General features: G+C 42.3%; 5 protein-coding genes across 8 annotated transcripts; 3 read left to right on the top strand and 2 right to left on the bottom strand.

The window, feature by feature from the left end:
* The first annotated feature begins 3,864 nt into the window (after positions 1 to 3,864).
* On the top strand, positions 3,865 to 4,820 carry LOC110535382 (ribonuclease P protein subunit p25-like protein). Its single transcript, XM_036962145.2, has one exon. It carries the CDS (start codon positions 3,865 to 3,867, stop codon positions 4,576 to 4,578), a length of 714 nt encoding a protein of 237 aa, XP_036818040.1. The 3' UTR covers positions 4,579 to 4,820.
* Positions 4,821 to 5,205: 385 nt separating this feature from the next.
* LOC110534076 (gamma-aminobutyric acid type B receptor subunit 2) lies at positions 5,206 to 14,068 on the top strand. The gene is made up of 18 exons (XM_090189025.1): positions 5,206 to 5,726; positions 5,931 to 6,068; positions 8,165 to 8,335; positions 8,516 to 8,617; positions 8,745 to 8,810; positions 9,002 to 9,190; positions 9,388 to 9,630; positions 9,755 to 9,815; positions 9,897 to 9,968; positions 10,088 to 10,232; positions 10,410 to 10,542; positions 10,646 to 10,753; positions 10,872 to 10,994; positions 11,647 to 11,757; positions 11,838 to 12,062; positions 12,265 to 12,435; positions 12,585 to 12,745; positions 13,186 to 14,068. The coding sequence occupies exons 1-18, from the start codon at positions 5,478 to 5,480 to the stop codon at positions 13,352 to 13,354; spliced, it is 2,637 nt and encodes an 878-aa protein (XP_090045151.1). The 5' UTR covers positions 5,206 to 5,477; the 3' UTR covers positions 13,355 to 14,068.
* A 108-nt stretch (positions 14,069 to 14,176) lies between these two features.
* On the top strand, positions 14,177 to 15,170 carry LOC149984844 (uncharacterized). The gene is made up of 4 exons (XM_090189044.1): positions 14,177 to 14,317; positions 14,410 to 14,557; positions 14,719 to 14,827; positions 14,936 to 15,170. The coding sequence occupies exons 1-4, from the start codon at positions 14,236 to 14,238 to the stop codon at positions 15,056 to 15,058; spliced, it is 462 nt and encodes a 153-aa protein (XP_090045170.1). The 5' UTR covers positions 14,177 to 14,235; the 3' UTR covers positions 15,059 to 15,170.
* On the bottom strand, positions 14,845 to 19,765 carry LOC149984843 (transmembrane protein 116-like). Of its 4 annotated transcripts, none has more exons than XM_090189034.1 (11): positions 19,021 to 19,765; positions 18,519 to 18,565; positions 18,346 to 18,409; positions 18,030 to 18,158; positions 17,527 to 17,631; positions 17,370 to 17,419; positions 17,092 to 17,175; positions 16,695 to 16,836; positions 16,465 to 16,609; positions 16,259 to 16,338; positions 14,845 to 16,174 (listed from the first exon to the last, which is right to left on the bottom strand). In XM_090189034.1, exons 1-11 carry the CDS (start codon positions 19,093 to 19,095, stop codon positions 15,959 to 15,961), a joined length of 1,137 nt encoding a protein of 378 aa, XP_090045160.1. In that variant the 5' UTR covers positions 19,096 to 19,765; the 3' UTR covers positions 14,845 to 15,958. The 4 variants fall into 4 exon arrangements, with proteins under 4 accessions (XP_090045160.1, XP_090045167.1, XP_090045155.1 ...); XM_090189041.1 differs by having other exon boundaries at positions 16,259 to 16,335; positions 19,021 to 19,691; XM_090189029.1 differs by having other exon boundaries at positions 18,030 to 18,194; positions 19,021 to 19,686.
* A 1,287-nt stretch (positions 19,766 to 21,052) lies between these two features.
* zgc:153896 (alkaline phosphatase family protein) lies at positions 21,053 to 25,710 on the bottom strand. Its single transcript, XM_036966600.2, has 5 exons — positions 25,339 to 25,710; positions 23,911 to 24,056; positions 22,794 to 23,417; positions 22,449 to 22,671; positions 21,053 to 22,250 (listed from the first exon to the last, which is right to left on the bottom strand). Exons 1-5 carry the CDS (start codon positions 25,574 to 25,576, stop codon positions 22,180 to 22,182), a joined length of 1,302 nt encoding a protein of 433 aa, XP_036822495.2. The 5' UTR covers positions 25,577 to 25,710; the 3' UTR covers positions 21,053 to 22,179.
* Between the last annotated feature and the right edge of the window lie 5 nt (positions 25,711 to 25,715).

Raw genomic sequence — 25,715 nt, 5'->3', positions numbered from 1 at the left:
ACCATAACATATCCTCCTGCCCCCTATCCATCTTTAGTGCAACCGGATTACGGATCAATTGAGCCAGGATCACCAAGATATCCTGGCTTAATCCCTTATCCTAGTTTTGTGCAACAGGCCCCTGACCCTCAGAACATACCTACAACTAACCGGTTGACTCATCAGTAAGAAATATTTCTATTTTATTCCATTCAACAACAGAGCTATAAGAGCCTTGTTTCAACAGGATGTCATGCCTTATAGGAATGGTTTTATTGATAATGTCTGTTGGAAAAAAGTTTGGATGTTACCACACATACCTACTTATTAACAACCACTATTTGAAGAGGTTAAAAAATAACAAATTGGACCTTTTTTAACGGCCACAAACAGGGTTGCATCTTTTTTTTCCCGTTGTATTCATGTAAGGAATCTGTGGCAAGACATCAGTAGATTTATCATTTAACACATTTATGAAGATTTTACACTATTATTGTCACATTCGTCATAGTGAGGAGACCAAGGCGCAGCGTGATAAGCCTACATCTTCTTTTAATGGACGAAAGAACACTGACCGTGCCGCTACATAACACGAGTGCTGACATGCAACTACACATAGACAATAACCCACCAAACTAAAATGGAAAATGGCAACCTAAATAGGATCCCCAATCAGAGACAACGATAAACAGCTGTCTCTGATTGGGAACCAATTCAGGCCACCATAGACCTACATATACCAAAACCCCATAGAATTACAAAAAAACCCTAGACAAGACAAAAACACACATACCACCCTCGTCACACCCTGACCTAACCAAAATAATAAAGAAAACAAAGATAACTAAGGTCAGGGCGTGACAATTATTGAGAGATGTGTTACTTGGATTATTTACGTATGATATAAATAAGTGAAAATAATTTTATGTAATTAATTTCATTATTCTTTTGGCCAAATTTCCTATTCAGAAATGTAAATTTACAAACAAAACACATTTCATGACCTTGCAAAAAGCCCCTAGCCCCGCCCCTAGCCCAAATGTCCTTTGTATATTCTTTATATGTACTTGTGTTCCCCATGTACTTTTTGTATTGATTTGTTGTTAATATATATATATATATATCGAAGGAGTGCCTTTAATGGCCTGCACATGCACAGTTCGGCGCCAGACAACCTTTTTAATCTATCTACTAATCACTACTGGTCAAAAGTTTTAGAACACCTACTCATTCAAGGGTTTTTCCTTATTTTTATTATTTTCTACATTGTATAGTTAAAGTGAAACATCAAAACTATGAACTAACACATATGGAGTCATGTAGTAACCAAAAAGTGTTAAACATATCAAAATATATTTTAGATTATTCAAAGTAGCCACCCTTTGCCTTGAAGACAGCTTTGCACACTCTTGGCATTCTCTCAAACAGCTTCATGAGGTCGTCACCTGGAATGCATTTCAATTAACAGGTGTGCCTTCTTAAAAGTTAATTTGTGGAATTTCTTTCCTTCTTAATGTGTTTGAGCCAATCAGTTGTGTTGTGACAAGGTAGGGGTGATATATAGAAGATAGCCCTATTTGGTAAAAGACCCCTAATTTGGCAGCAGCTACTCTTCAAATCAAATCAAATCAAATTGTATTTGTCACATGCACCGAATACAACAGGTAACCTTAACCAACAATGCAGTTAAGAAAAATACCTAAAAAAGTAGGAAATAAAAGTAACATAATTCAAGAGCAGCAGAAAAATAACAATAGCAAGTCAATGTGTAGAGTACAGAGTCAATGTGTGGGGGCACCGGTTAGTCAAGGTAATTCAGGTAATATGTACATGTAGTTATTGAAGTGACTATGCATAGATAATAAGAGCAGCAGTGTAACCGGTGTGAAATGGCTAGCTAGTTAGCGGGGTGCGTGCTAATAGCATTTCAATTGGTGACATCACTCACTCGGAGACCTTGAGGTAGTTGTTCCCCTTGCAGAGGGGTAACGATGCGTTGTGGATGTCAGTTGTCGATGTGTGCAGAGGGTCCCTGGTTCGAGGCAAGGAGAGGGACGGAAGCTATACTGTTACAGCAGCAGCGTAAAAGACGGGGGGGCAATGCAAATAGTCTGGGTAGCCATTTGATTAGACGTTCAGGAGTCTTATGGCTTGGGGGTAGAAGCTGTTTAGAAGCCTCTTGGACCAAGACTTGGCGCTCCGGTACCACTTTCCATGTGATAGCAGAGAGAACAGTCTATGACTAGGGTTGCTGGAGTCTTTGACAATTTTTAGGGCCTTCCTTTGACACCGCCTGGTGTAGAGGTCCTGGATGGCAGGAAGCTTGGCCCCGGTGATGTACTGGGCCGTACGCACTACCCTCTGTAGTGCCTTGCGGTAGGTGACCAAGCAGTTGCCATACCAGGCAGTGATGCAACCCGTCAGGATGCTCTTGATGGTGCAGCTGTACCTTTTGAGGATCTGAGGACACATGCCAAATCTTTTCAGTCTCCTGAGGAGGAATAGGTTTTGTCGTGCCCTCTTCACGACTGTCTTGGTGTGCTTGGACCATGTTAGTTTGTTGGTGATGTGGATGCCAAGGAACTTGAAGTTCTCAACCTGCTCCACTACAGCCCCGTCTTCCTGGGGTCCAGAAAAATCAAGGCAGTTATACAATTTTAAAAACATTACAATACATTCACAAAAGATTTCACAACACATTAAGTGTGTTCCCTCGTGCCCCTACTCCCCTACCACATATCTGCAACACAAAATCCCTAATCCCTACATTCGAAAACGAACCCTAACAATGTGACGTAGCCTAATGACGCTCTAGCTGAGGAACACAAACGGTGTGTCTGGCACACGTAATCACTTATGGCATCTTTGGCAAGTGTCCCTTATAATCATTTGCTAACGAAACATGCTGCAATATAGATAACCAGAGGAAATTGCTCTAGCAAACTACTAAAACATATATTTTCTCTGAGACAACTTATTATTATACTTCAAACACTTCCAGCCTACTAATGTGGTTATGTCAAAGGTGGTTTAGTATGGTTTTTGAAACTCTGTTGTTATTTCCAGTCAGTCATGTTTTAAAAAGTAAAGGATTGCATATATATATATATATCTACTACAACTCCCAGAATGTACCGGGGCTCTTTAATGCTTTTTGCAGCAGCGGCGAACGTCATACGATCAGAGCCCTTTGCGACATACGGATGTCCTATGTTTTCGGGTAAGTAATAAACTGTTTTTTTGACTGTGTTAACCAGGCTGATCAGAACACACCCGATGGTTAAGACTGGGTTTTTGTAAATACGTGAGTTTTATAACAAAGTTAATCTTAATTAGATAGCATATGTCATATTCACGACTGACACACCTACCTAACAGTAGCTAGTCACAGGCAGAGTTTGCCAAGTAGGCTACATCAACTCTACGGAGTTGAGCGACGTTTTTTAAACGGATCTCCGTTTTTTAAATGAAACTCGTTCGATTCGCTATGCAGTCGATACTTCACATTTTTAAAATTCTTAAACCCTTATCGTGTACCTATGTTTGTCCTCTGTCGTTGTGTGCCTTTTTTGTTTGCTGAAATCCATACCTTTTTTAATAAAACGGTAATCAAATACAACCACATACTGTTTCTCATTGTCGTTGCTCTAAAATGTTAACACGGCGCGCATGTGGCAATTGAATCTCAACGAAACAGTCAGTGGTTGTATTTTATTAATGAGGTACTTGGCCAGCTACAGCCAGAGTATTTAGCTAGAGAATTAAGGGATATGGCAGCAAGATTATTATGTAAAAGTCTGAGGCTACTGTACGCTAGCTCTAATACCGTGTTGATCAAATATTCTGTACGTGTGTCTCTGTCTACAAAGATAAGGTACAGGTGACATGGAGAACTACAGTAAGGCGCGGACGGTGGAACAGCCCTGCCCCTGCCCATTCCCCGGCCTCTCCAGCGACACCAATGAGGTTAGAGTGAAGGATGGCAGCAAGATCCGCAACCTCATGCGCTACGCCCTGAGCCGCATGGAGGTCAAACCCAGAGCGCTGGAAGGCGAGGGGGGGCAGCCTAAGAGCAAAGAAGGGGGTAGCACCACCGAGGTCCAGGAAGCACCATGCTCCCAGGCACTGGAAAAGATGCCTAGCCGGCAGATAGTATTCACTGGGATGGGGAAGGGGGTCTCCAAGGCCATCACGTGTGTGGAGATCCTGAAGCGCCGTGTGAAAGGCTTGCACCAGCAGACCAGGCTGCTCTTCAGCACTGTCCTGGAGGTGTGGGAACCCCTGGAGCCTGCGGCAGGCCTGGACAGCCTCACCGTCAGTAGGAACATACCTGCTATCTGGGTATTGCTCTCCAGAGACCCCCTGGATGCCAGCCTGCCTGGATACCAGGCTCCAGGGAACTTTGATGCCCTGTGGGCACAGGCTGCCAAGGAGGATGCAGGGGTGGCTGGTGGACAGAGACATGGGGGCAGGAGGAAGAGGGGAGGTGGTGGTGGCAGGGGTAAGGGACCAGGAGGCCCTGTCAGACAGACTGATCGATCCAGAGAGCCAGGAAAAGGCCAGAGTCGTGGTAAGGGGGCGCTGGCAGGGCAGGAATGAGATGTGTTCTGTGTGTGGAAGAGGCCTTTGGACCAACCTGTTATAATCACAAGACAGTCCCCCATCGGCCGATGAGTGCACAAAATATCAACCTTTCCAACTTTTCCGTTATTGTGTTATGACTCACTTTCTGGGAGAGAGGATGTGAGCGAGTGCCTAAGTTCATAGGTTTTTTGTGCGCTTATATTTAAGTTCAATATTTTGTCTCATTTATAAGTAAATAAAGTTTAGCCTGTACATGATTGCACTGGTCATTTTGATGTTTGATTTTTTTATAGAAAATGTATTATAGCTTGTTCTGCAACTACATGCAGAACAATAACACTTTCAAATGAATGAATGTTATTACTGGAGAAAGGATTTCATTGAACGTTCTGCTTGAGCTCTTTTGAGAAGTTGAACAACACTGCCATCTTGTGGTGATAATGTAATGATGCCAGAGTTTGAAGGTTTGAGTGGTCTTGAACATAAAGGTATTCTTTCCCTGTAAAAACATCAGCTGTCAATCAGACTTTTCTTTAACCAATACGTCTGGTTGTGGAGCTACATTTTTTCATAATCCACAGGGGAATAACCTACAAGTAAATGTCAAAAATATTGGAAAGTTATATTAAAAGTTCCTTCTAGAATAAAACCAGACCATAGCAATCAGTGAATGTGTGCAGTGGGATCAGAGTGACAGATGTAGGTAACCTCGTCAGTCACTGCCAGCACCTTATCCCTTTATCCTCTTCAGTGGATTCTCTTGAGGGAGCAGCTGCGGTGTGTGGAATGGCCTGGCTTGGAACAGACGAGGATTAAGGGGTCTTAACTAGGACCTGACTCCATTACAGGAGGTGTGCTAGTCAGGAGGAGAAATACACCAGGGAGTGGAGACTGGGAAGTGACAGGGAGAAAGGATGAGTGGTGGTGGACGGGCAAGCTCAGGACAGATCCTGGTTCTCTCATGGCTGGTCGTTGTTCCTTCTCTGTCCCAGGTTCGCCACTCTCTGCCAGTCTTGTGGATCATGCCACTGACAGACAATCCAGGGCGGGGAAACCTTACGGCGTCCTTGTTGCCGGCTGTCCAGCTCGCTCTAGACGACCTGAGCAGGCAGCAGACTCCTCTAAGAAACTATGAGATCAATTTTCACGTCATAGATTCAGAGGTAACGTTTGCTGGTGTGTTAGTGGACTGGTGTTTTTGGACCAACAAGCCTCTGTTAGTGGGGTGTACATTGTTTATGTGGAGAACAAGGTTAAAAGTAGTGTATTTTAATGCAAAAAAAGGACATGTAAGCTGTTCAGTGCATTTGGAATCATAATGATGATGAGTGGGACAGTTCACTCTTTGTTTTCTCTTTGTCTTTTAGTGTAATATTGCCAAAGGACTTAAAGCCTACTTTGATGCCATATGCTTTGGGCCAAAATACTTAATGATCTTTGGAGGTGTGTGTCCATCAGTCACATCCGTCATTGCTGAATCACTACAGGGGTGGAACCTTGTACAGGTATCTTTTTTACTGTATTGTAGGCACTGAGCAACCATTTTACATCACACTGTATTGTAGGCACTGAGCAACCATTTTACATCACACTGTATTGTAGGCACTGAGCAACCATTTTACATCACACTGTATTGTAGGCACTGAGCAACCATTTTACATCACACTGTATTGTAGGCACTGAGCAACCATTTTACATCACACTGTATTGTAGGCACTGAGCAACCATTTTACATCACACTGTATTGTAGGCACTGAGCAACCATTTTACATCACACTGTATTGTAGGTACTGAGCAACCATTTTACATCACACTGTATTGTAGGTACTGAGCAACCATTTTACATCACACTGTATTGTGTATCACAATAGAGCATGTTATTTAATAGGTGACATACATGCAAATAACACAATTGCTAGTACAGTGCCTTGCGAAAGTATTCGGCCCCCTTGAACTTTGCGACCTTTTGCCACATTTCAGGCTTCAAACATAAAGATATAAAACTGTATTTTTTTGTGAAGAATCAACAACAAGTGGGACAATCATGAAGTGGAACGACATTTATTGGATATTTCAAACTTTTTTAACAAATCAAAAACTGAAAAATTGGGCGTGCAAAATTATTCAGCCCCCTTAAGTTAATACTTTGTAGCGCCACCTTTTGCTGCGATTACAGCTGTAAGTCGCTTGGGGTATGTCTCTATCAGTTTTGGACATCGAGAGACTGACATTTTTTCCCATTCCTCCTTGCAGAACAGCTCGAGCTCAGTGAGGCTGGATGGAGAGCATTTGTGAACAGCAGTTTTCAGTTCTTTCCACAGATTCTCGATTGGATTCAGGTCTGGACTTAGACTTGGCCATTCTAACACCTGGATATGTTTATTTTTGAACCATTCCATTGTAGATTTTGCTTTATGTTTTGGATCATTGTCTTGTTGGAAGACAAATCTCCGTCCCAGTCTCAGGTCTTTTGCAGACTCCATCAGGTTTTCTTCCAGAATGGTCCTGTATTTGGCCCCATCCATCATCCCATCAATTTTAACCATCTTCCCTGTCCCTGCTGAAGAAAAGCAGGCCCAAACCATGATGCTGCCACCACCATGTTTGACAGTGGGGATGGTGTGTTCAGCTGTGTTGCTTTTACGCCAAACATAACGTTTTGCATTGTTGCCAAAAAGTTCAATTTTGGTTTCATCTGACCAGAGCACCTTCTTCCACATGTTTGGTGTGTCTCCCAGGTGGCTTGTGGCAAACTTTAAACAACACTTTTTATGGATATCTTTAAGAAATGGCTTTCTTCTTGTCACTCTTCCATAAAGGCCAGATTTGTGCAATATACGACTGATTGTTGTCCTATAGACAGAGTCTCCCACCTCAGCTGTAGATCTCTGCAGTTCATCCAGAGTGATCATGGGCCTCTTGGCTGCATCTCTGATCAGTCTTCTCCTTGTATGAGCTGAAAGTTTAGAGGGACGGCCAGGTCTTGGTAGATTTGCAGTGGTCTGATACTCCTTCCATTTCAATATTATCGCTTGCACAGTGCTCCTTGGGATGTTTAAAGCTTGGGAAATCTTTTTGTATCCAAATCCGGCTTTAAACTTCTTCACAACAGTATCTCGGACCTGCCTGGTGTGTTCCTTGTTCTTCATGATGCTCTCTGCACTTTTAACGGACCTCTGAGACTATCACAGTGCAGGTGCATTCATACTGAGACTTGATTACACACAGGTGGATTGTATTTATCATCATTAGTCATTTAGGTCAACATTGGATCATTCAGAGATCCTCACTGAACTTCTGGAGAGAGTTTGCTGCACTGAAAGTAAAGGGGCTGAATCATTTTGCACGCCCAATTTTTCAGTTTTTGATTTGTTAAAAAAGTTTGAAATATCCAGTAAATGTCGTTCCACTTCATGATTGTGTCCCACTTGTTGTTGATTCTTCACAAAAAAATACAGTTTTATATCTTTATGTTTGAAGCCTGAAATGTGGCAAAAGGTCGCAAAGTTCAAGGGGGCCGAATACTTTCGCAAGGCACTGTACTTCAAATAATGATTTAGTGCTCTTCAAGCCTAACATTATTGCACATTCAATATTTCAGCTGTCTTTCGCTGCAACAACGCCTGTTTTAGATGATGAGAAAAAATATCCCAACTTCTTCCGAATGGTCACCTCGGACAACACAGTCAATCAGGCTGTTGTGAAGATCCTACAGAACTACAAGTGGAGACGTATAGGGACGCTGACCCAGGATGTACAGAGGATCTCAGAGGTACCACTGATCGTGGTAACCCTTTCTGTTACATGCCTGTTTGGTGTACAATGTAGCTGTTATCGCCATTTACAAGTAGGGATACAATGGTATCCGGCATTAGCCTATTGATTAAGACGGCTGACAACTATGCTGTCTTATGTATGAATTGTAAAGTCTATATTGTCTTGTCTTTGAAAGATAAGGAGAGATCTGACTAAACAACTGAGCAAGGCTGATGTTATGGTTGCTGTAACTGAAAGCCTGTCCACTGACCCATGTGTCAATGTTAAGAAATTGAAGGTGAGTAATAGGCCCAAATCATCTTTACTTACAAAGTTAGAATTTGGCACTGAATTGCATTATTTCAGTAAATTGCAGATGCATCCTCAGCGTGTCAATCTGTTTTGTATCATGTCCCTTTCGACAGGATATGGATGTAACGATCATTATTGGGTTGTTTGACGAGAATTCAGCCTCCAAAGTATTTTGCTGTGTGAGTACACAACCAGAAAACCTACATTACAATATGATGCGTTGCAACACAATGCCATCATTAATGATTAGCACTTGTTTGAGACAAAGATTAATAGCAGTTTAACAGCGCATTCATCATACAATTACTTTTGAATTATCGTTATGATAACCATTTGTGTTTGTAATTACCATATAACCTTTGTCTTCTAGGCTTACAGCCTGAACATGTTTGGCGGGAGGTATCAGTGGATCCTCCCTGGCGGTTACCAGGGGAGCTGGTGGGAGGAGGCCAACTCCTCCAACTGTGCTTCAAACAACCTGCTGACTGCAATGGAAGGCTACATCACTGTGGACTTCACACACCTCAGTAACAGACAGATTAAAGGCATCTCAGGAAGGGTAGGTACTGAGGTTTTCAGCAAGGGACAACATATTCTGTCGATACTGTACCATGCTCTCTCCAATGGATAACTTGTGTTTATAACAAAAAATGTGGATGTAATGTTGAAAACATCAAACAGTGTATTTGCAGTGTAGCAAAGGTAATGCAAGACCATTAAGAGAAGTCAAACAAACACCTTTGTGTTTCTGTTTAGACCCCAGAAGAGTATGATGAGACTTACAACAGAGAGCTGCTGCAGAGAGGGTTGGTTGCCAGCAAGTTCCATGGGTTTGCCTATGATGGAGTTTGGGTGATGGTGAAAGCATTGACCAGGGTCATTGAGTCTGTTCGTCACAGAGAGAGATATGACTTCCACCGGAACTTCACAGTCAGCAGCAAGGAGATTGGACAAATGGTCCTGGATTCCATGAAGGAGATTTGCTTTGAGGGTGTAACTGTAAGTTAGCATGACTGTTGTTAACATTCCATTTTAGATAGATCGTTGCTCCAAAAGACTAAAGATAAGATGTGCTTTACAAATATTCTTGTCAAATTGAGTTTCTTTCTTCTTCTTTTTTTAGGGTCAAGTTATGTTTAGAAATGGGGAACGCATGGGAACTATTAAATTAAGCCAATTTCAAGGTAAACATTACATATGTGTATTTCCATGAATTTAGAGAACATTCTTTGTGAAATATTTATCAACTGCATGTGTTTCCACAGAGGGCCGGGAGGTTAAGATAGGCCAGTATAATGCTGAAGAATTAGAACTCAACCACTTAATCAAGTTTCAAGGTAGGTGGCCACAATGTTAGGACAAGGCATTAAGACATCTGATGATGACACCTCAAGCACACAAAAAATGTTTGTTTTTGTAACAGTCTTTGCATTCTACTTTTTTGTGCCTTTCATAGGCATGCAGCCGCCTAAAGACCGGACACACTCCCAGCGGTGGGATGTCAATGTTCCCCTCTACATCATCTTGTTATCCACCACTGGCCTGGCCATGCTCATGGCACTCTTCTTCCTCTTCTTCCACATCAAGCATCACAACCATTGGTATGATCATTATTCCAAGCATTTTGTATTGGCTTGTTATTGAACTAGATACTTTCTGAGGTAGCTTTCATCGAAACACAAGGTTGTTCTGTCTTTCGTTGTTATCCAGTTTACTTACTCACATGCTCTGCTCAGACAAGGCTGCCCGTTGATCTCAATATTTTGTTTTTCCCATAGGGTCATGAAGAAGTCCAGTCCGTCCATGAACTACCTCATTATCCTGGGTACGATGCTGGCCTGTACCTCCGTCTTCCTCTATGGGCTGGATGGATCCCTTGTGACTGACAAAGTGTTTGTTATGCTTTGCCCTGTGAGTACACCTGAGTTTAAACGTCTAAGCATTTCAGTGATAAGGAAGGAACCCCTTGTTTCAAGGGATGCACATTGTTTCATTTTTTTCCCTCTTGTCACAGATTCGCACATATATTCTTTCTGTAGGATACACCACAACCTTTGGGGCATTGTTTGCGAAAACTTGGAGGGTCTGGACAATTGTCAAAAATAAGGAGATAATTGAAAAGGTAAACTCAAAGTTCAAAAGATCAAGTTAAAGAAACTCAAAAAGTACAGGCCTCTTAATCGCCATCTCTCCTGTCTAATATTTAATACTCATCCTCTCCCTCTCTGTTCTTTCTTCAGATTATTAAGGATGACCAACTATGGATAATTGTCGGGGGAATGCTGCTAATGGATCTGTGTCTGTTAACCTGCTGGCAGATGGTGGATCCACTCAGACGAACAGTGGAAGAGTTCAGCCAAGAGGTAACACTTCAAAGACATTTTCTATTTTAACCTTGGTCTTGCTCTCTTATCTTTTGTTGTGTAGGGGATGCAGACGTTGTTGAAGTTAGCCTTTCAATTTTAACTGCCTTTTAGATGACCTTGTTTATGTGAATGGCTCTGGTCTGGAGTCGACCGTGTGGTGGTAGTGAATGGCTCTGGTCTGGAGTCGACCGTGTGGTGGTAGTGAATGGCTCTGGTCTGGAGTCGACCGTGTGGTAGTGAATGGCTCTGGTCTGGAGTCGACCGTGTGGTGGTAGTGAATGGCTCTGGTCTGGAGTCGACCGTGTGGTGGTAGTGAATGGCTCTGGTCTGGAGTCGACCGTGTGGTGGTAGTGAATGGCTCTGGTCTGGAGTCGACCGTGTGGTGGTAGTGAATGGCTCTGGTCTGGAGTCGACCGTGTGGTGGTAGTGAATGGCTCTGGTCTGGAGTCGACCGTGTGGTGGTAGTGAATGGCTCTGGTCTGGAGTCGACCGTGTGGTGGTAGTGAATGGCTCTGGTCTGGAGTCGACCGTGTGGTGGTAGTGAATGGCTCTGGTCTGGAGTCGACCGTGTGGTAGAGTCGTAGTAAATGTGAACCTCGGAGGGAGATCAAAAATATTAAAGTAGTCTTTCCTTTTTGTGGTGTTTCAGACTGCTCCTGGTGGTGAAGATGTTAATACAAGGCACTTCCTGGAGCACTGTGAAAGTACAAACCTGACTAAATGGCTCGCCATTGTATATGGCTACAAAGGGCTTCTAATGGTGAGAGAAATTGCCAGAACCATGTTCAACACCCAGGATCCTTTTCAAACAAAGCTGATGGTTTTCCATATTTTCTTTAGTTTCTTGGATGTTTCCTGGCCTTGAGAACAAGGCATGCACATATCCATCTCCTCGATGACAGCAAGTACACAAGGCTGAGCATGTACCACGTGACCGTCATGTCTATCATTGGAGCATCAGGGTGCTTCCTGACCCAGTATAACCCTAATGTGCAGCTCTTCATCATGGCTTTGGTGGTGATCTCCTGCTGTACCTGCACTCTGTGTCTGGTGTTCCTGCCCAAGGTGTCACCTGCCTCATCTCTGAAACCTCCTCTTGTATACATGTTGAGCTCTCATGTTCAAATATCTCATTTATCTCAATGTTCTCATTTTACTTCCATTTCTCAATGTATATTGTTTACAAATTGGTGTATATGCTAGATGATGTTGGATGTAAACACTCGTCTTGAAAAATATAATTTAATGCTTCTGTCTTGTATCTCAGCTTGTAATAATCAGAGACAATCCCAACCAAGTGGATCCAACTAGCTGGTTACAATGTGATCTTCACAAGGAGGATTCGGAGACCTCCAGTTCCTCTAGCAGTCTCAATCAGGGCAGATCTCTTGAAAGCCTGCGGACTGAAAACCAGCAGCTCTGGAGGAGAATCACAGAGGTGAGTTCTGACCCCTTGTCTTGAGTCTAAACAATTCACAGAACTTTAACCGTTGTAGGTTGAACACCCATCTGTTGTGGAGCTAATAATCATTAATGCCATTTCAGATGGTGGAACTTTGGGAATGAACATAGAAATGGTCTTTACAGATTGGTGACCAGTTGGAGGATGTCGCCATGCAAGTACTAGAGGAAGAGCTGAGTCCTCCCAGTCCACAGGGCCATGAAGTGAGACTGAGAGCCCAGGTGTGCTCTGAGGATGTGCCCAGGATGAACAGGGAACTCTTTGATGACATCAACTCACCTGAACAGTACAGGAAAATATATTACTCTGATACTAAAAGATACATTATGCAATACAAATATTTTCTAAACTTTCTATATATACACTGAGTATACAAAACATTATGAACATGTGCTCTTTCCATAACAGACTAACCAGGTGAATCCATGTGAAAACTATGATCCTTTATTATATTGTTAAATGGTCCACCACACAAAGGACATCCAGCCAACTTGAAATAATTGTGGGAAGCATTGGAGTCAACATGGGCCAGGATCTCTGTGGACCACTTCTGACACCTTGTAGAGTTCATGTCCTGACGATTGATGCTGTTCTGAGGGCAAACTCAATATTAAGATGTTCCTAATGTTTTGTACACTCAGTGTATATTTAACTTTATTTTTTATAGAAATATCTACTATATATATTTTGAAATGAAACGTCCTACACACTTGTTTTCCTTTGCAGCCTCCAACGAAGACGGTCCGTGCAGCTGCCAATTCTTCACCACGCCTACATGCCAGCCATTGGGGGAATGACTGCCAGCTGTTCCAGCCTTCTGAGAAGTCCCGATGTCCCCAGTGCCCAACAGAGACATATGCCACCATCACATCGGGTCATGGTCACCGGGCTGTGACTGTATTTCCCTCTACAGTGAGTGACAATACGCTGGAAAAGTTACAATATTAATTGAACTGCCTCTGGTTCCACTGGCAGCTGGAAGTCAAATGACCTTCCTTTACTTGGACTGCCATAGCATCATTCACATCTGAAGTCATGTTCACGTCCAGACAAGTTCTACATGCAATGTGTTGCTGACAAAAGTTGTGTGGTAAATTACAATGGCTGCTTTCTTTATGTATTTTTAGTAGATTGATTGCAGTGCAACTCATAGAAGTTTTCTCCTGATGGAAAAACAAAACATGTTGGCCGTTCCCCCTGTTTCCCAACATGGGAGTATCCTGTATTGCAGCAGGATACTGGCAGTGACTGTATTTGCACTCTTGGTAACTGCTCTGTGCTGTGGTATTGCTCTCTGGTACTGCTCTCTGGTACTCTGTCATGTTGTCACTCTGGGAATTTCCTGGTTTGCTAAAGCCCAGGAATGAACTTTAAACTGTGTTCCAAGGCAGAAGTTAACCCTTTACAGCAGTCAAATAAATCATTGATTGTCTTTCCAAACATTGCCTGTGAGAAAACAACATCTTGGCTATGTCTAGGCAAATTCAAGTTTATGTTATCAGTCTTTCAAAGATGATGAATAATCGGTTTGAGAGTATAACCTTTTAAAGGTGCATATTTGTAAAAAAAAAAAGAAGAAATATCTATATAAAAACAAGTGCTACAACTATTTTGCAATCCACTGTTGTGTGCCAGACAGTACTTTCTATTTGATGTGCTGCAAGAACAAATAAGGGAGGAGTGTCTCAACTTGGGCTTTATAAAAAGGTACATCTATCTCACTGCAGAAAGTGTATTAGGTATTCACAACAACATCCTTGGGAAAAGGATCCTGCCATGTTCTCCATCAGAACCGCATTCATCCTGCCAGCTCTTCTGGCCCTTTTGGTTGTAAATGTGGAATCCTCTTTCAGTGGTGGTAAGTTTCAACAACTATTTTGTAGAAATATCTATACAGTATTATGATGTTATTGTTATGTTGTTCATGTGTTATTATAACGTTTCTCATAGGTGGTGGAGGATCCTACAATTATGACATATCTAAAATGTCTGACCTGAGGAAGCTGTACAACTCCAAGGTGTATGAAGCAGACAGAATGAGGAGACCCCTTGAAGGCATGTCCTTTCAGGTGGGGGTTCTCAGCCACTCAGGAGTCAGGTGAGTAATAGATAATATTATCTATGAAATGCGTATGATATTTATAAATAAACCCACAAAAGTCAGTTGTATGTTACTGCATATCTAGCAACATCATGTTTGTTAATTAAGAAATGGCCTAAACTACCCGCTATGTCTAATCCTTCGTTGTTGATCCACAGAGTGACTTTGGCTGATGGCTCCCAGTGGCTTGTCCATAAAGGGGATGGATTTGGCATCAGCTCTCAGACTGTAGTGGTGGCTGCACGCCACATGGGTCGAGACTGGAAGGCAAGTATTCAATCAGCTTTCTTTCATAAGCATATTTTATTGAAATGACTCTGTAGTGGCAAATACACAGTCGTTCAATTAAACATTGTTTTTTAAAACTTTTTGCAGAAAGTTGAAACCAAAAACTTTAAAGGGAGTAAGACGGTCTCTGATTTCGTCAAAGCTGGAGGCACTGACTACAGCCTCATCTTTGATAACTGCCATGACGCAGCTGGTCGGATGTGGGAGTGAAACAATATTTTATTGTTTTGATGAGGCTGCAGCAGTTACTATATTTGAGCTGCAATGCCCATTTCATATTGATGGATTGAGTTAAACAGAAATAAAGTCCAATGCATTGACAGACCGGAAATTCACATTCTTTTCATTCAGTTTCATTTGCATCTCAGAAAAAAAGAAATTGTATGTTGTGGTGATGTATTTATCCTGTAACTCATGCCTCATGCAAGGCAATAATTGTCCCCTTTGATAAAGTTTAGAATTGAACTCAAGGAGTGAGCATAAACCTACAGTCACATTTCTGTGACCAAGCCCATGCAGGGCGAAAACTAAACATTGCACACACTTGCGTATCTACGACCATCACACAACACCACGGGCCAAACTCGTACGTCAAGCAGCATCTCTGTGAATGGAGGGCCTTTGTTCCATCAAGATGAAAAGTGACAGGCTGCTCACTGTTTCCACACGGTTGGGCTCAATCAGGGCCCCTCTAAATCAAAGACATGCCAGTCAGTTACAAAGCCTTTCACAAATATCCTCGGCTGTCCCCAACTACTGTGGGAAATTCTAAACACTAATGTAGAGACCATGTTTGCACGAGCGATGCAGTCAAAACAAGTGACTCTGATTCCTATGAAAGTACAGAGCTCTCAGATCCTGTTTCAGAGCTGCTCTTCCTCTCCTTGTAAATTCCCTGGTTCTTCCCTTTTTTACGCCTCAGCAGTTCAGCCTCTGTCTGGTTGGACCCTGCTGTCCCTTGTGTACAGCCGAGGGTGTTCTTGCTTCATTGGTATAACAGGTGCTTCCCAAGGTACTGTCCCCAAGATTCAAAACCAAACCGTCACTCCCAGTCTGGCACAAAAGGCTTTGTTTCATTTCTTTTGCCAGTGTCACAACCACCATAGTAAGTTAATGTGGTGTCGGTAGAATACCAGATCCTTCTATATCATCTGATTTGGGGGATGGTGTTGACCATAGAGTTTTATAGCCTTTCTTCTGAGATCTCAGAAGTGGCGTCTGGGTGTCCATGTCCCTTAGAGCATCTTTGCTAGCTGAGCGGAAGTGTGTCTGTGTCCAGCCGTACACCACACAGTTCAGAAGGCCTTGAGAGGATGAGGTGAAGGCCTGGGATGAGGAAGTAGAAGTTAAGCCATGGACTGAGGTTGCACACGTCTTGGATGTAGGTTTCAGAGCAGCTGGCAGTTTTACCTGTAAGATGTAGAGAATGACGCCCACAACTCCCTCCACTGATTTGGGGCTGTACAGAATCATGGCTGCCAGGAACACTGCTGAAATGACAAGGTAAACAAGGCAATATATCAGAGAGGAGAATGTGATTTTCAGCTGCTACAAATCATTTAGCAAGCCCGGGGGGGCCCTAGGATTCTGAGCTGGGTGAACAATACTGTAGTTACCTGGGCCCCAACAGAAGAAGAAGACAGAGGGGTAGAGGAGCATGTGTCGGTCCAGAACACGAAGCGACGCCCACTGCCTGTCGCCGAGGAAACCGCTAGAACTCACACAACGTCTGTAAACAGTGCGGGCTTTTCCCATGAGCACCTGGTGTAGACAAAAGACGTGTGAAGCCAAGATACGTTTGAATAAAATAAATATAAGCTGGTAACCATGGGAGAGGCTGACTCACCACAATGCCAACAAAGGTGAGGAGGAACACTGCCAGGAAGACAGCAATACTGTACATGTGTCCCAGGCGGCAAGCTGAGTCCACCTCCATCTTGCTCAAGTCAGTGGACATGAAAAGTGCCTCCGTGTGCATTAGAAGACACCTAATATGCAGGGAGAGGGACTTTAGTCAAACCGTTATGCACCTCAAATCAACGAGAGATATGTATAATAAAAAAACACATTAAAAATGACGATTAAATCATATTAATTGACCAAACATTTAGCACGGATGTGCTTGATATGAATTCTGATTGCCTTACTAAAACTGCAAACCTTATTGACACACAATTATCTCTATCCCAAAATAAACTCTCTCCATGATAATATTCCTACTTTGATGCATGCTACAGACCTACTTGTAAGGCTGGCTGAAGTTTGTGTAACAGTGGTCCATGTTTCCTGTTACAAACACTGGCAGCATCAGCAGCACGGGGAGGACACTGGAAGGAGAAATGGGGACAGGACATTTAGCATACTCCCTCTATTGGATGTATAATGACATCTACTGAACTTTAAATAGGTCAAGCATATACTAGGCCATCATTGTAAATAAGAATTTGTTCTTAACTGACTTGCCAGGTTAAATAAATACATGTAAATGAAATACTCTTTCTGTGAAATAGTCCATGCTCACCATGACAGGACTGCAGCAATCTTGCTGAAACTTCTCAGTTTGGTGGCGCACTTCAAAAAAACAGAGGCCAGACTTTAACCAAACAGTTGAATATGGGGAATTACAGACAACCAAATGTGTCAGACATCAAAACGATAATTTGTCAGGTAGCACCTACTTGGGCTGGGTATCCATGAAGGCTACTGTAGAATCTGTTATTTAGCCCAGAGTACAGGGTCCATACATAGTTCAATGTGTAGAAGAACGAGGTCATATACAGGATCTGTTAAAAGACAGGGGTTCTCCGTCAGTGGTCACCATGAGTCAACCAACATTTACTTCTATTTTAGTGGTGATGACGTGTCAATGAAATGGTGTTCTCTTTCTGCATATCCATGAAGATTAGATATCTAGGACCATCATTGGTTTTGTTGTGGGGTTATATATCATGTTCCCTTTTGGTACAGAATATTCCAGTGCACAAGTACAAGGGAAATGGGTCAGCCACATCCAAACTCCTTTGTCCCGATCTAACAGAATTGAAGAGGCGTCAAATTGGGCTAGATTTGCTGCTCTACTTCATATGGGCCGGATCTGGATCGGCCTTGGCCATCTATTTCTCAGTAAAACATTAAGTCAATTCTTACTGTAAATGAATGTATTATACGTCTGTGTACATACCTGTTCAACGATGTGTAGGTTGTAGCAGGTGGCATGGCTATCACAGTCCTGAGTGAACAGTACTGCTCCTACCAGCCAGCTGACTGCCAGCAGCAAGTCTGTCACACTCAGTAAGAACAATGGCTGGATCTGCAGAGGAGGTGGTATTGGCCATTGTTTTGGAGTCTAAAGCAGTCATGGTATTGTAGGTAGGTTAATAATATTGTTATTATTAACAAAAACCGATTGGATTTATATAGCGCCTTTCTACCAACTAAGGTAGGGTAACAATTAAAACCAACTGTAGAGGGGATCATCTGTAGTGTTTGTAACTAACCTCAGGTGTCCTTATAAGGTGTTGGAAAGTTGCATAAACAATTATGGAACCTGAACCGACAATGCTGCAAACAACAAGAAGAAAAACCACATTGGGAAGAGCTCCTCATTTGACCCGTGTGATCACCAGATTGTACAATTACAAAGAGGTTGTAAATGCTGCGCCCTGCTTACCTCAGCACTGCCATAGTCATCTGGATCCATCTGACTGCAAAGTACACCTTTACAGAGGAAAGGTGTTGATTAGAAACCAAAACAGTCACTATCCTATAACACTACTCTGGTCATCTGGATCCATCTGACTGCAAAGTACACCTTTACAGGGGAAAGGTGTTGATTATAAACCAAAACAGTCACTATCCTATAACACTACTCTGGTCATCTGGATCCATCTGACTGCAAAGTACACCTTTACAGGGGAAAGGTGTTGATTAGAAACCAAAACAGTCACTATCCTATAACACTACACTACTCAACCGAGGAGAATAATCTCATCCACTTTCTACAGTGCTAGAGGGTGGTCCCACCCCCCAAAAGCCATGCAGCAGACACATGTTGCAACGATGTAGCTACAACTAAGAAATACACATTGCTGTACACTTTGCAGTAGTTTAAATACAGGACAACTACAAATGAATAATCACAATACTTAATACAATACTTGTAAATGACTTACAACAGTCCAGTCCTCAGGCGTTGTTGTGTTTTGCTCCGTGTTGTTTGAGACATCTTGCAAGACGAAATGTAACATTTTTTCTTTATTCTAAGAATTAACCCAATTGTAGAATATATATATAGCTATGTCGTTCCCAAAACATTCAGCCATAGCTTAAAACATCAGAGACTAGTTGTGATTTAGGCTGATTAACCTAGACACGCACGGATCCAAAACTGAAGTGATTGTACAGCAGTTTAACGTCACATAGAATGCAGGGCGCGCTCACTCTCCATTTGACCTAACCCGTTAATGCTTCGTCACATGACCGCAACAAGTGTAGCCACTCATCATGGCTGGTTTCATAATCTTATAATTTACATTAGGCAATAGCCCGTAGCCTATTCATCACCCTTGTTGTTTTAATTTCAATTCACCACTTAACCCTACAATAACCTTGGCGATGACAAAAATAAACGGCATCAATGTGAAAAATATACACTGATTGTACAAAACACGAAGAACAGGTGCGCCAAGCGCAGCTACCACCATACCCGTTCAAAGGCACTCAATATTTTGTCCTGCCATTCACCCTCTGAATGGTACACACACAATACATGTCTCAATCATCTCAAGGTTTAAAAATCCCCCTTTAACCCATCTCCTCCCCTTCATCTACACTGATTTGAAGTGGATTTAACAAGTGACAACAATAAGGGATCATAGCTTTCACCTGGATTCACCTGGTCAGACTGTCATTGAAAGAGCAGTATAACTGCAGTTATGCCACAGGTATGACAAAACATTTATTTTTACTGCTCTAATTACATTGGTAACCAGTTTATAATAGCAATAAGGTACCTCCGGGGTTTGTGGTATATGGCCAATATAACAAGGCTAAGGGCTGTTCTAACGCACGACCTAGACACAGCCCTTAGCCGTGTTATATTGGCCATATACCACACCTCCTCGTGCCTTTTGCTTAATTAGAGTGCAGTTATTCTGCAATTACTGTGTCCAAAATACCACAGTTAACTGCAGTTACTACACTTTTACTGCAGTTTCACAACTGCAATTTGTTTTAGTAAGGGAGGCTTTCATAATATTTAGTATGAAATAAAGGGCCAACGGAGATTATGTACGTTTTATATTTCCTCCATCTGTGTTTTCAGATCGGTCTGTTCTGTAACATTTCCATTTGTTGGAATATGTGTATATGTAACAGTTTAATTTTAAACCGTCCCCTCACCCATACCCGGGCGCGAACCAGGGACCTTCTGCACACATCAACAGTCACCCTCGAAGCATCGTTACCCATCGCGCCACAAAAGCCGCGGCCCTTGCAGAGCAAGGGGAACTACTACTTCAAGGTCTCAGAGCAAGTGACGTCACTGATTGAAACGCTATTTAGCGCCCACGCTAACTAAACTAGCCGTTTCACATCTGTTACACTCACCCCCCTTTTGACCTTCCTCCTTTTTCCGCAGCAACCAGTAATCCGGGTCAACAGCATCAATGTAACAGTATAATTTTAAACCGTCCCCTCGCCCATACCCGGGCGCGAACCAGGGACCTTCTGCACACATCAACAACTGACGCCTACGAAGCGTCGTTACCCATCGCTCCACAAAAGCCGCGGCCCTTGCAGAGCAAGGTCTCAGAGCAAGTGACGTCACTGATTGAAACGCTATTTAGCGCCCACGCTAACTAAACTAGCCGTTTCACATCTGTTACATATACAGTTGGGGCGGCAGGTAGCCTAGTGTTTAGAGAGTGGGGCCAATAACTGTAAGGTTGCTAGATTGAATCCCGGAGCTGACAATGTAAAAATCTGTCTAACTGCCCCTGAACAAGGCAGTTAACCCACTGTACCTAGGCCGTCATTGTAAATAAGAATTTGTTCTTAAAAGAATGTGTTCTTAACTGACTTGCCTAGTTAAATATTGGTTACATTTATTTAAAAAATGATATCCCCAGCTGGCTGCAGGTGGTAATAACACCTTAGATCCAAATCCTGTTTCCTGTTAAACATTTTAATTTAAAAACTGCAATACTCATTCATCGTGCACGTTTATTAAAGCATAATAACAACAAATAAATATACAGTCGGAACAAATATTTAAACAAAAATATGACTCCAAATAAAATCTGACATTTAGAATGAAAGGCAACAACTTCTCAAAGGAATCAGGCTACTTGAAACCCCTGAACCATCAGTGGGAGGGTGTCATTATTAAATGTAGGTTCTAGACGAAGTTATTTGAGCCAATGCTGACTGGTTTGATTATTAAACATACACTCAGTGGGCAGTTTGTTAGGCACACCACCCCGTTCCCAAAAATGGTTAGCAGACAGCGTGTCACGTGGCTGTGGCTTGCTATACACTGAGTGTACAAAACATTAAGAATACCTGCTCTTTCCATGACATAGACATGCAACTCAATATTGGGAAGGTGTTCTTAATGTTTTGTACACTCAGTGTATAAAGAAGGCTTGAACTTTAGAATGGACAAAATTAGTGATTTAAGCGACTTTGAGCATGGTATGTATGATCGTCGATTCCAGGCGCGCCGTTTCCAGTGTCTCAGAAACGTCCGGCCTCCTGGGCTTATTATATTATGCACAACCGTGTCTAGGATTTACCGAGAATGGTACCAAAAACATCCGTTCAGCGGCAGTCCTATGGGCGAAAACAGATAGTTGATGAGAGGTCGAAGGAGAATGGCAAGAATTGTGCAAGCTACAAACAGGCAAATAACTGCGCAGTGCAACAGTGCTGTGCAGAACGGCATCTCGGAGCGCACAACACATCCATCCTTGTCACAGATGGGCTATTGCAGCATGAGTCCATGGCCCCATCCTGCCTGGTGTCAATAATAAAGGCTGTCGGTGTAATGGTGCGAGGAATGTTTTTCCTTGATACCAATTGAGCAACGTTTCCATGCCCTGAAGAATTCAGGCTGTTCTGGTGCAAAGGGGGTCCTACCCGGTACTAGATAGGTGTACCTAATAAACTGGAAACTGAGTGTATAATACAATCAGATGGATATTGTTGATGAACATCATAGTGAATGTGATCCTCCTTAAAAATATTTGTTGGAGTTTTGGTTATGATTGATTCAACTATGCAATTGTTTTCAGTTAACGAACATTATGGAAAATAACCAACATCATAAATAACTACATGACAAGTAAAATGTAGACAAATATCGATGCCAAAACACCAAGGGACATCTGATTTCTTCTCCCACCTGTGTAGAGAATAATGGCGCCATTAGTTATTTGATATAACCATTTGTCATGTCAGTCTTGATAATTATCTTATAGAAGAAGTATCATCAGTGGAGCACACATTAAGGTTGATATATTCCTGTATTAGAATGAATTAATAGACACTTTCATGCATTTTGATACTAAAATGCTTTCTGGGAGAAGCTCCCAGCTCGTACCGTTCTGCACCAGCATGCCCTCAGTGACAGATAGGGAACCATTGTTAGGGGCTGGATCTATCTGCAGCAGCTTGCACATTAGAGGGTAGATGTGGACACTGTCAAAGGGCTCGGACAGATAACTCTTTTTGAAATCTGGTCCAAAAGCACGGAAGATGGTCTTCATGTCCATTTCGTCCATGTGGAATCCATGATCTCCTTTGTTTACGTAGACGATGAACCGCTGTTGAAATTACATGCATATCATAATTGTTTTTCTTTTTTAAATCTGTGATATTTTTACTTGACCATTTTTTACTTTTACATAGTATATGAAGTGTTTTTAAAGTGAATACCAGTACCTACCGAGTTTAAGTTGAAACCTAGATCAGCAATGACAATAATAGGCTGCATTCTGTCATTCTTGGACAAATGAAAGTTCTCTGGCATATCTTCCTTCTTGTAGACTGTGAGGTTTGGGGCCTTCATGAGAGCATCATAAACCTGCTGTTCCTTTCCTTTCTTCGGCGTGATCATTCCAAACCCGCCGTAGTCAAGGAGCTCAAAATAAACCAAGTTGAAGAAATTCAGGTATTTAGAGAGGATTATCTCATCTACAAGAGGTCTTTTTTTGACGGTGGTCATGCCATGGTCAGAGGTGATGATGATGTTCAGGTTCTCTGTCAAACCATCTCGCTGGATGGCCTCCCTCAGGTATCCGATGGTGCGGTCAATCTGCTTTATTATGGTTTTCCTGTCAGGATGGTCTGGTCCTTTGGCATGACCCACGTTGTCAGGCTCTCCATAGTACAGAGTCACAAAGTCAAAATCTTCTTCGGTGAACCAGCTCAACACAGTGTCAATATTCTGTTGCCACTCTGTTTCGTTATCATCTTGTTGACCTGTTTCCTCAACCACCGCCCGGTTTACACTTTGACCACTGTAGTTGGCGGCTCCTCCTGGAAAGAAAAAGGAGCCTGTTTTCAGGCCCTGAAAGAGAACAAAATGCTTCTAATTACAGGGAGTAGTAGGGGTCTTAACTTTCATTAGAGCAACTTCATTCACCTAAACATAATCAAGTCAAATTCAATTTTATCTGTCACATGCTCCGAATACAACACCTTACCGTGAAATGCTTACTTACAAGCCCTTAACCAACAGTGTTAAATAAATTATAAAAAGTAACACAATAACATAACAATAACGAGGCTATATACAGGGGGTACCGGTACCAAGTCAGTGTGCAGGGGTACTGGTTAGTTGAGGTCATTTGTACATGTAGGTAGGGGTGATGTGACTATGCATAGATAATAAACAGCGAGTAGCAGCAGTGTACAAAACAAATGGGGTGGGGGTCAATGTAAATAGTCTGACAGTGGTTTCTGTAGCTGTGGGTGGGAGGACTGTAAGCTAAATCTGCATATTAGACAAATAACACTTGTGATATTTTATGTCCAGGATCAAATCATGACCAGTTCCTCACCTGGTTCTGTGCTGTAATCCACAACGGTAAGGCTCCATTGTCCCACCACTCAGACCTCTTCAAGGTAGCTTTATGGACGACTTTCTGATGAGTTGTGGAATTAAACATCATATTGTGAACAACTCCATGATCCTCTATCCATCTCCCTGTGAGAGATATGAGAAGAAAGTAGAATGATTGATAAATCTTTTTTAATGCCAGTGTAGCCGATGTGAAATGACTAGCTAGTTAGCGGTGGTGCGCGCTAAATAGCGTTTCAATCGGTGACGTCACTTGCTCTGAGACCCTGAAGTAGTGGTTCCCCTTGCTCTGCAAGGGCCGCGGCTTTTGTGGAGCGATGGGTAACGATGCTTCGAGGGTGACTGTTGACGTGTGCAGAGCGTGCCTGGTTCGCGCCCAGGTCAGTGCGAGGGGACGGACGTAAAGTCTATACTGTTACACCAGCAACCTTCCAGTTTGAATTGTCTTTTCGTCATGACATTATGATAAACAGTATCCAAAACCTCAGTGATGTCTTATCAAGGATATCGAAGATGGCATTTACAACTTTAATTGCTGTACTATATATATATATTTTTTTATCACTGTCATATAAGAGAACATTTAGAAATTGTCTGTGGGTTTGTAGTTTTTTCCTGCATTAACAAATGAAAACATAAGGTGATTTCCATCTCTCAGGAATAACTCTAGGGTCAGATTAAAGTGAGGTCAATTGCCCAGAGATAAAGTAAGCAGCAAGTTTGACCAGATTTGTATTTAAATAGTTAGGACCTGAAGGATATGTACAGTATGTGCACATATACAGTGTACATTTTATTTATTTTATTTTAATTGAACCTTTATTTAACCAGGCAAGTCAGTTAAGAACTAATTCTTATTTTCAATGATGGCCTAGGAACAGTGGGTTAACTGCCTTGTTCAGGGGCAGAACGACATAATAGATTGTCCTAAAAATCAGAAAGAACATTTAATTTAGATTTGAGTCATTTAGCAGAGATAAGAGCGACTTACAGGAGCAATTATGGTTAAGTGCTGTGCTCAAGGGCACATCGGCAGATGTTTCACCTAGTCAGCTCTTAATCACTAGGCTTACCTGCCACCCAGAACACTGGCAAGTGGGGCTACTTAGTAACGTGAGTGAGATCATGATCAGGACTGGCATTTTCTGGGCACATGCCACAAACAAAACTGTTTTTATGAAAGAATTTAAATATTTGGCCAAGGAAATCAACAGTCAATAATCCATCTACAGTAGTAGGCTACATTTGACTTCAAAACCAGTTTTGAAACAGTAACTTGGGCCCGTAGTCACATGTTACCCAAGGAAATACTTCTTATTTTTGATGAATATGCACCTGATTGAGAACTTCAAACACGCTGCTCAAATGCACGCAACAAGTCAACAGCATTTTGTAACTTCTGCCTTACCAGTTATGGTGGTAAAGTGAGATGGGGACGTCATGGTGATAGCCGGAGGGGTGATGTACTTTGCCTTCACTCCATCTACCACTAACTTGTCCATGTGAGGGGTGTCTACGTCTTGATCATAGTCCCATCGGAAACCATCAAAGGAGATCACTAGCAACTTGTTGTGTGTCCCCTTGTTCAATGGTTTGCACTCTACACTGAGAACAACTGCCATTCCCAAATACAAATCCAACCACATCTTGATGTCTTGGCTTGTCTGCACTAACTAATCCTGTTGGGCTTGATGGATGTCATTTATAGTCATCATTGTGGTCAGGAAGATAACATGTGTTCTTTGAAGAGTGTTATCTTCAAAGGACAAACCTTGAATGTGCCTT

Source organism: Oncorhynchus mykiss, chromosome 2, assembly GCF_057628025.1.
Source record: "Oncorhynchus mykiss isolate SJ-2025 chromosome 2, ASM5762802v1, whole genome shotgun sequence".
Classification (NCBI taxonomy): domain Eukaryota; kingdom Metazoa; phylum Chordata; class Actinopteri; order Salmoniformes; family Salmonidae; genus Oncorhynchus; species Oncorhynchus mykiss.
Note: the sequence above shows the minus strand (reverse complement) of the source record. Positions and strands in the feature narration are given on the sequence as shown.